General features: G+C 43.3%; 1 protein-coding gene across 3 annotated transcripts in view; it reads left to right on the forward strand.

Moving 5' to 3' along the window:
• Positions 1-7,840, forward strand: part of LOC137423036 (exocyst complex component 6B) — a 392,907-nt gene extending 385,067 nt beyond the window's left edge. For all 3 annotated transcript variants that reach the window (XM_068109815.2, XM_068109816.2, XM_068109814.2), the window contains exon 22: positions 6,707-7,840. In XM_068109815.2, the coding sequence (XP_067965916.2) occupies positions 6,707-6,836 (130 nt within the window). In that variant the 3' untranslated portion in view covers positions 6,837-7,840. The remainder of the gene's footprint in view (positions 1-6,706) is intronic.
• The last annotated feature ends 2,245 nt before the right edge of the window (positions 7,841-10,085 follow it).

Below are 10,085 nucleotides of genomic sequence, written 5' to 3' on the forward strand. Positions count from 1 at the left end.
GCCCTTGTTGGGGCTTCATCAGGGCAACGCAGTGAGGCTTTCCATACACTTGTAACTCTGTGAACCTTTCGGTTTTTATATGTCACTATGCGTCATTTTATATCAGTCACTAGTCACTATATCATATATATATATATATATATATATATATATATATATATATATATATATATATATATATATATATATATATATATATATATATAAAGTTTTATAAATATTGAATAATAAATATTTATTTATGTATTTCTCCAATGCACTTCTACATATACTTGCATACACGTACAGTCGTACTTACGCATATATACTTAGCTCACATCCGGGGTCTGGTGCAAGCCTGGTGTTGGCTTCATGGTTAGGGTGCTGGCTTGGGATCCTAGGATCCTGGGTTCGAATCCTGGTCAATCGCTGAATTAACACCGGGGGGTTGACTCAGCCTGTCATCCTTCCATGGTTGGCAAATTGAGCACCAGTTCACTGGTAATTCCCTGCATGTTGCAAGAGGCGACTAACAGTGTTGGCGGTAGGAAGGGCATCCGGCCATAAAATATTGCTTCAAAAAGGGGACCACGGTGCCTGAAAAAGGCCAACCCCTGCTCTGAAGGGAAAAATGGCCTCTAAAGGTGGTTCTTCTTCACATCCGGGGTCTGCTTTGCAGGCACGTAAGACATCGGTCATTATAAAGCTTGCAGTGTTAAGTGTGGAAAATTACTGAGGAGATTCCGTTGGCTCAATAGGGCATTGGGCTGTCACCGCGAAAGTGATGGAGGTCCCTGGTTCGAGTCACGAGTTGAGTCACAATTTTCCACACCAGCCCCACGCAGGAATTTAATTCCTGTTTATTAATATATATATTTATATACTTATATATACATATATAATTTAATTTATATATATATTCAATAATACATATTTATTAATGTATTTATTTGTATTTACAGTATTTATTTATGTATGTTTATTGTAAAGTTTTGACTTTTTCAACATATTTCAACATACAGCTATTTGATCTTCATTTCAACAATATTGATAGATAAAGGTGATATAATATAACAAATATCATGAAACATTTACATTTTGTAGTCCATTGTATAATTTAAATAAACATAAATGCAAATTTCGCATGTGGAAAAAGTAAGTACACCCCTACATTTATCACTACTTCAAAGACCTAAAATTAGAATCAGGTGCACCAGCTCAAGTGCAACTGATTAGAACATCGTTAGAGAGGATCTTGGAGGAACCTGTCTTATTTAAACCTCAGACATTTAGTTTGGTTTGCTCTTTGTTGTTGAAGTGTGCGGCGTCACCATGCCAAGATCCAAAGAGCTAACTGAGGCCTTCAGAAAGAAGGTTATCGATGCCTACGAGTCTGGGAAGGGATTTTAAAAGATCTCCACACAATTTGAAATCAATCATTCGACTGTCCGGAAGATCATCTACAAGTGGAGAAGATTCCAAACAACTGCCAACTAGTTCAGGCCAGGCCGCCCCAGCAAGTTCAGCCCGAGAGCAGACCGCAAGATGCTGAAAGAAGACTAAAGTTTGCCAATGAACACCTGGACAAAGACCAGCACTTCTGGAACAATGTGTTCTGGACAGATGAGTCAAAGGTAGAGCTATTTGGCCACAGTACCAGAAGACATGTTTGGTGAAAACCAAAGACAGCATTTGACCACAAGAACTTGATACCAACTGTAAAGCATGGTGTTGGAAATATTATGGTTTGGGGCAGCATTGCTGCATTAGGGCCTGGGCAGCTCACCATCATAGAATCCACGATGAATTATTCATTGTACCAGAGGGTGCTTGAGGATAATGTGAGGCCATCTGTCGGAAAGTTGAAGCTCAACCGAAGGTCGACCTTGCAACATCACAATGACCCTAAACATCCCAGTAAATCCACCAAGGAATGGCTGAAAAGAAAGAAATGGGGGGTTCTGGAATGGCCAAGTCAAAGCCCGGATCTAAATCCCATCGAGATGTTGTGGGTGGATTTGAAACGAGCTGTGCATGCAAGAAACCCCTCAAACATCGCACAGCTGAAAGAATTCTGCATGGAGGAGTGGGCAAAAATTTCTCCCAGTCGATTTCAGAGACTGATAGACAGTTATAAGAAATGCCTACATGAGGTTGTTTCTGCCAAAGGGGGCAATACCACCTATTAGAGCCAAGGGTGTACTCACTTTTTCCACATGCAAAATTTGCATTTATGTTTATTTAAATTATACAATGGACGACAAAATGTAAATGTATCATGATATTTGTTATATTATATCACCTTTATCTATCAATATTGTTGAAATGAAGATCAAATAGCTGTATGTTGAAATATGTTGAAAAAGTCAAAACTGTACATGGCGTGTACTTACTTTTTCACGTGACTGTACATATATATATATATATATATATATATATATATATATGTATGTATGTATGTATGTATGTATGTATGTATGTATGTATGTATATATATATATATATATATATGTATGTATATATATATATATATATATATATATATATATATATATATATATATGTATTATATATATATATATATATATGTATATATATATATATATATATATATATATATATATATATGTATATATATATATATATATATGTATATATATATATATATATATATACATACACTGTGCATTCAGAAAGTATTCAGACCCCTTCACTTTTTTCACATTTTGTTATGTTGCAGCCTTATGCTGAAATCGTTTAAATTCATTTTTTCCCTCATCAATCCACACTCAATACCCCATAATGACAAAGAGAAAACAGGATTTTAGAACGTTTTGCAAATTTATTAAAAATTAAAAACTGAAATATCACATTGACATAAGTATTCCGACCCTGTGCTATGACACTTGAAATTTAGCTCAGGTGCCTCCCATTTCTCTTGATCATCTTCGAGATGTATCGACACCTTGATTGGAGTCCACCTGTGGTAAATTCAATTGATGGGACATGATTTGGAAAGGCACACACCTGTCTATATAAGGTCTCACAGCTGACAATGCACATCAGAGCAAAAACCAAGCCATGAGGTCAAAGGAACTGCCTGCAGAGCTCAGAGACGGGATTGTGTCGAGGCACAGATCTGGGGAAGCCTACCAAAAAATTTCTGCTGCATTGAATGTTCCCAAGAGCACAGTGGCCTCCATAATTCTTAAATGGAAGAAGTTTGGAACAACCAGGACTCTTCCTAGAGCTGGCCGTCCGGCCAAACTGAGCAATCGGGGGAGAAGGGCCTTGGTAATAGAGGTGACCAAGAACCCGATGGTCCCTCTGGCTGAGCTCCAGTGATCCTGTGTGGAGATGGGAGAAACTTCCAGAAGGACAACCATCACTGCAACACTCCGCCAATCTGGGCTTTATGGCAGAGTGGCAAGACGGAAGCCTCTCCTCAGTGAAAGACACATCAGTGAAAATATATATATATATATATATTGTTGCGTATCTCCCGAAGCCCGTTCCCGTTACAAAGGGGGGATTAAACCCCTTTTTTCCCCCTGGGTCTTCGGGTCCGCGAGACCGAATCGCCATGTCCGGGCAAACGTGAAAAAGGGTATCGGGACAAATTCGCACGGCCCTTTAACCCACGCTGCCACGAAAGCGGGGATCGAGCCTCGCACAAGCCACGCTTAATCGAGTACGCCCGAGCGGTATGCGTATCACCTGACTCGTGCTGTTACTTTTATTGCAACCCGATTCGAGCGGTTTTATTCGTACCATGCGAAGCCAATGGATGGAAGGGACAGGATGGTCAAATCAGAGGAAGAACACGATTTATTTACACTATTATGTACAATGATAATGATGAAGGTAAGGGGGACATAGAGCAGAAGCTTAACCAGTTTAACTTATTACCCAGACACAGGCCCAATCACTCACACAGGGAAATGGAAGAAGAGCAGGTTTGCGCGCCAAACACACCTTGCTGCCATTCGCTCCCGGACAGCTCGCTCGTGGTGTAGCCCTCTGGCGGTCACGGCCCGTATGCAGGAGAAATGCAGGCAGGAGGAGATCGCGCGTCTGTGGCCCGGCACGGGTCGTCCTCTCGAGCGCGCGATTAATACAGCGGCAGAGCGCAGGGTATAGGGCACGGGGAAAGTGGCACGGGGCAAGTTCGTGTACAACGAGGCTATTACAACAGTCAATTCAAGCACTTCAACTTGTTCAGGGCTGGGCGACTTTCACTCCTCGTCTCTCGTTCTTGATCTCACCCGTTCTGCCGCCCACGAGCTCTCACAGCTCTCTCCTCTCGTGCGTTCTCGTGCGTTCTTCGTTCCGCTTCATGGGCTCGGGGCAGGGCCTTATATGGCAGCTCCCCGATCTTACCCGAATGTTCCAAGCCCCGCCTCCTGCTGCAGTGGTAAGCCACTCCCCTCGAGCCCTGATTGGCGGCTCGTTGCTTACCGGCCACTCCCCCTGCAGCTCGTCCTTTCGGCCTTGCCAGACTTGTTCAAGGCCTACCACGTGACATTTCCAGCCCAAACCAAAAACACCAAAGCAAAGCGCCAAAAGAACACCCAAGCTCACTGGCCTACTCAACGCAAAACTAAACACAGGAAAGGACTACGCTTACATTCACTAAGAAATAACTGAACTATCGTGAGGCTACATGTTGTGGTGCAACTAACTAAGAGGGGGAATTAACCTTTATTCCAAAACCGCAACAATATATATATATATATATTTATTTATTTATTTATACTTGTACAACTGTTCCATATGGGAATCCTCGGAAGGGTCAATCCTCTTCGGGGTGTCTATATATTACAGTCGATCTAGGGGTTTAGAATGGAGTGCTTGCTCGAATGCTTAAGCCACTTGGCGAGAGCTCTCCAAGAAACTTGGTAAATGAACACACCCCTGATGTTCTTGAGACCCCACCCTAGATCGACTGTAATATATAGACACCCCGAAGAGGAATGACCCTTCCGAGGATTCCCATATGGAACAGTTGTACAAGTATAAATAAATTAATATATATATATATATATATTGTTGCGGTTTTGGAATAAAGGTTAATTCCATTAAAGGTTAAAACCATTGATAAAGAACGGCAGGCTTGGCAAGTACCTAACTAGCTGCTTGGTATCTGAACACACCCCGGGTTTCCTCCGTTTTAGTTTAGTGTTAAACAGCAGTAGCAACTGTTTCAAAAAGTAATCATACATGTTTGTGGTTTATAATATTTTTACTTCTGGTAGGGATGCTCCTACGAAAACAGCACGATAAGCTGTTTATACACGTTCACACGGTGTTTGTTCAATGAGGAAAATCCCCTTGGGGAGGGTGGACTATTATTCGTATTTATATTGTTTTGTAATAACATTAATATTATGCTATTATCATAATATTATAAACCACAACATCAATAATGTTGTTGTTACTTTTGTTATTCGAAGCGGCCTTGGAATAAAGCTATCTTTACATGGATATACACGTCAACACATGCAACCCCCATGGTGGGGAAAACCCCCTTGGGGTGGAGGGAGGGGAGCTAAATCGCTACAACCTCCAACACGTGATCCTTGGTCTCCCTGTCATGTTTGGTGTGATTGGATGAGTAACGTATCACAGTCAAAGAATCAGTTGGACAGACAGACAGACAGACAGACAGACAGACAGACAGACTTCAAATTGCGTATTTTAGTATGATGATATTTATGTATTTACATGTATGTGTGTTTTAAATTTTTGCTAATATTATTGTATGAACAAAACCCATGTGAGGCTTATTGCATCTTTAATGGTAAAATTTGTAACTTTGTGATGTACCTTTGAATTTCTAATCCTTGCTCGCCAGGGTTAACAGAGGGTAAGTTCACCTGAATTGCACCTCTGATGTTTTCTGTGCTTTGTCTTTGCTTTTGTGTAATTGCTTTCCATGTTTTTTTCATAATCTTTATTAATTTTGTTTTCTTTAATTTTGTTGCTTGTGCTCTATTTCAAACAAACAAAAGGAGGGAAGATCCGTCTTCAAAATTGAAGGCATCACCAACTTGCTTAGCTTCCGAGTAGGCAAGGCTGATGTCAACGCTTTGACCACCATGTGGTCTCCAACCACCGTGCGCTCCTCAAACTCTCTCCCGTGGCAACTGTGCCAGCTCGGCCCTGCACCCCCATTTTCAGCTTTTGAAGGGATGGGCCAAAGCACCTTTTTCCCCAGCCGAGCATCAGTGTGCACATCGTACCACTCTGCTGCCTTCCCTTGGGCCGGTGTTGCCCCTCCGCCCAATGGTGCCACCGCTTCGCCGTAATAATGCATAAAATGTTTTTTCTTAATGGTGGAGAAAACGGAAAACTAGATTTGTCGTGTGCTGCAGGAGTCATTGCTGTAATGGGAGGATATTGAACATTTGGACATAATGATGCCTTGCCTGCACAGGCTCGGACGAAGCCCACTTGGTGGTTGAAACATCGCACCTACCTCTTGTTATATTAGCAAGCTATACTTGGTGGCGTCTTCTTTTCTGTATATTGCAACTCATCGAATTTTGGATGTCTCTTTTTTTGGGGGGGGATTTCTGCATTATACGTAAAGCTATGTTGTTGTTGTTGGGGGAGGGGGGGGGGGAGTCTGTGATGTGGTTTTCCTGTTTTAGCAACATGTTTTCTCTTGCTTCCACCTCCGTTATTTTCATTTCATGTTTATATCGAGGCCTTTTTGCCTTTGCAGGATGAAAGATCACAGCCGCAAGAGCAATATTTTTTCGCAGTTCCGCAAGAATGAGCGTGACAAGCAAAGGCTCATCGAGACTGTGGCCAAGCAATTGAGAAGTCTGGCCAGTAACACCGCACCACACTAATAACAACCTTGCCGATACATCGAGCTTACCTGTGTCGAGGGACATCAGAAAGCTATTTTTTGTGGTGGGTTCTACAATCCCGTACCTGCTCCGTCGGACGTGACTAGCCTGCCCCTTCCCTCTCAGGTGCGATGAGCCCGACCCTCAATTATCTGGCGCAACGAGCCCGCCTATCTCCTGCAGGCACTACAACACACTGACCCTCTCCCCACAGGAGTCGCAAGCCTGACCATGCACTCCAGGCGTCACGAACCTTACCCTTCTCCCACGGCATCACAAACCCTACGCAACTGCCCATGGCATCCATGAGTTTAACCCTCCATCTGCAGTCACCATACGCAGGTCTATGGGCACTACAAGCTCACGTCTTCTTCTTTATTTTTTACCTTTGGTTTGCTCTGCAAGGTCAGCAGGGGGGCAGTCCCACTTTTCTCACGTGGCCATTTCGGGTATCAACATTAGCTATTCACGTTGAACGCGAAGATGAAGGTTTTCTTGAGATTGAGATGGAAAAGCTGCGAAGTGCGGTGCTAAATTCTACTAAATATTGTATGCATGCAAGTGGGTTTCATTCACTGCTTGCTTTGCAATTGCTGATGTTTAAAGCTATCATACCATACTACTACGATGCTGGGCTCTTGCTGTTAAAGTGAACCAGTGAACAGGATTTCCTGGAAGATTTTCAGCATTTGTTGCACTTGCAGTCATCATGCACAAGATATGGCACATTCAGAACTCCTGGTTATTGTTTTCTCGTTTTGTGATGTTGCCAAACTAATTATTTACCATGTTTTGGATCCATTTATATATAGAGATGCTGATTTTAATTTGCTGTCTGTAAATAGTCTTGAATTGCCTTTCTGGAGGATTATGCCAACTTCCTGCCTTGTTACTTCTCTGCAGAAAGCAGATGTGCCAGTGCTGGAATAATTTGAACAGCAGCAGATGCTGCTTTTTCTGCAATAAATGGCTCATTAATTTAGCCTGTACCTCTGGACACAGGAGACTGATTGAAGTTGAATGAATTTTTTTTTTGTTGTATACATCGTTGAGGCTCATGGAAGAGCTGGTACGAGTACACTGAACGGATCAGGATGCCACAGGACAAAAGGAACAGTGGAGAGAGGGGGGAAACACCGACAGCAGAGTTGAAGGCCAATATAGAAGCAGACTTGGACAAACGATGGGTGTGGGGAGGAATTGGGGGTAGGAGAGGACACATGGGGTGGACAAGATGGATGAATGAAATGAATATGAATGATCGTTTTAAGGCCATTTTCCCCGCTAGAGCGGGGGTTAGCCTTGCGGGCCCCATGACAATCATGGTTCCCTGTTTGAGGCAATGTTTTTATGGCCGGATGCCCTTCCTGACGCCAACCCTTAGTCGCCTCTTACGATGCGCAGGGATACGGTGTACCTATTCTAAATTGGGGTACACACCGTGATCATTCATCCCAGCAAGATGGTACTCAATTTGCCGACCTCGGAAGGATGACAGACTGAGTCAACCAACCCCCCTGGCATTAATTCAGCGATCGACCGGGATTCGAACCCAGGATCCTCGGATCCCAAGCCGGCACCCTAACCGCTAAGCCAACACCAGGCTGGATACAAGATGGATACAGAAGGAAACTCTCAGGATGGAAATTTGGAAGGAGGAGGGATTATGGTGGGAGAGGGGGTTTACGAGGGTAAAAAAAAAGCATGGTTTTGGATTGGGGAAGATCTGAGATGGTGGTGAACGGCTGTCTTGCAGACCTGGAGGATGAATGAGATTGAACAGAATGTGGAACCACCTTCAGAGATCACCTTTCCCCGCAGAGCAGGGGTTGGCCTTTTTCGGGCACCTTGGTCCCCTTTTTTGAAGCAATGTTTTATGGCCGGATGCCCTTCCTGCCGCCAACCCTGTTAGTCGCCTCTTGCGACAAACAAAGAATTACCAGTGACCTGGTACTCAATTTGCCGACCTCAGAAGGATGACAGGCTGAGTCAACCCCCCTGACATTAATGCAGCGATCGACCGGGATTCGAACCCAGGGGGATCCCAAGCCGGCACCCTAACCGCTAAGCCAACACCAGGCTATTGAAGAGAATGTGGAAGGTGGAAAAATGAGGAACAAATTAGTGTAGGTGAGCAGTGATCCTAGATTTAGTTAGTTTAACCAGAAGAGGTTTGATGGTGGACCGTTTGTGCTCTGCAGAAACCTTGGGCTACTACAAAGCATGGAAAGAGCAGAGGGTGCAAGACCAGAAAGGAGGCAGTAGAAGACAGAGAGACCACCGACCTGTCTGTGATGATGAAATGATAAGCCGATAGACAGCTTTCGCGCGGGAGAGTGCAATAATCATGGAGAGAGTCAGCCCAAATCAGTACTCCTTCAACCTGAGGGTGAAGGCCTTGCAGATGGATAGGAGGTAAGGTGTGCCGAGGAAGGACTTTGGACAATGGAGGATGCCCAATAAGCAGCTGACTTTGGAGGCTAATTTTGAAATGTGTTTTTTCCATCCTTGTTTGCTTGTGAGCAGGATATTTCAAAAGGTTCTTCATGGATTTGGACGAAACTTAATGTGCAGGCTGGGTGTTCGCCCAGGACGAAATTATTCGATTTTTGCGAAGATCCAGATCTCTTAATACCAGGATTATTAAGTGATTCTTCTCAACTGAGAAAGCACAGCGGCATCGCTGCCTGGTAATGCCACGCGCTGGAGGATATGTTATTTATTTATTTTGGCATGGGGCGGTGTACTTTGAATGTATCTGTACTTGTTTGATATTTTATTTTACTATCCCCCAAGCACAATGCCAAAACGAAAGTGTAAACTCATTGCAGAACTAAAGACAAAATTTCCGTGTTTTTGAAGTGGTCGAGAATAATGAGATCCGAGTGATTGGTATGTCGAGCTGGTACATAACGTCTCTGTGGAAAATAAAGTAAAGGTGATATTGGTTTACAATCTCATGTGGACTCGGACAAGCACAATATTTACAGTAATGAGTATTTCGACTGCAAGACGGCGGTTTGCAGTCAAAACAAATCGAGGTTCGGAATACAATTAATGAGAATACCGTCACGTTTTTTTTTTTGTATAACAAGTCGAGGCTCATATAAGAGCTAACACATAGAACATATAATAAAGGGAGCGGGAGACAAGAGGCAGAGAGAGAGTAAAGCACAACAACAGCAGAGAACAGGGACATTGGGAGATCTGTGAAGGGAGAAGGCTGGGGTGGGGCCCATGGGATAAACA

This window comes from Myxine glutinosa, chromosome 3, assembly GCF_964187855.1.
Source record: "Myxine glutinosa chromosome 3, kmMyxGlut1.1, whole genome shotgun sequence".
Taxonomy (NCBI): domain Eukaryota; kingdom Metazoa; phylum Chordata; class Myxini; order Myxiniformes; family Myxinidae; genus Myxine; species Myxine glutinosa.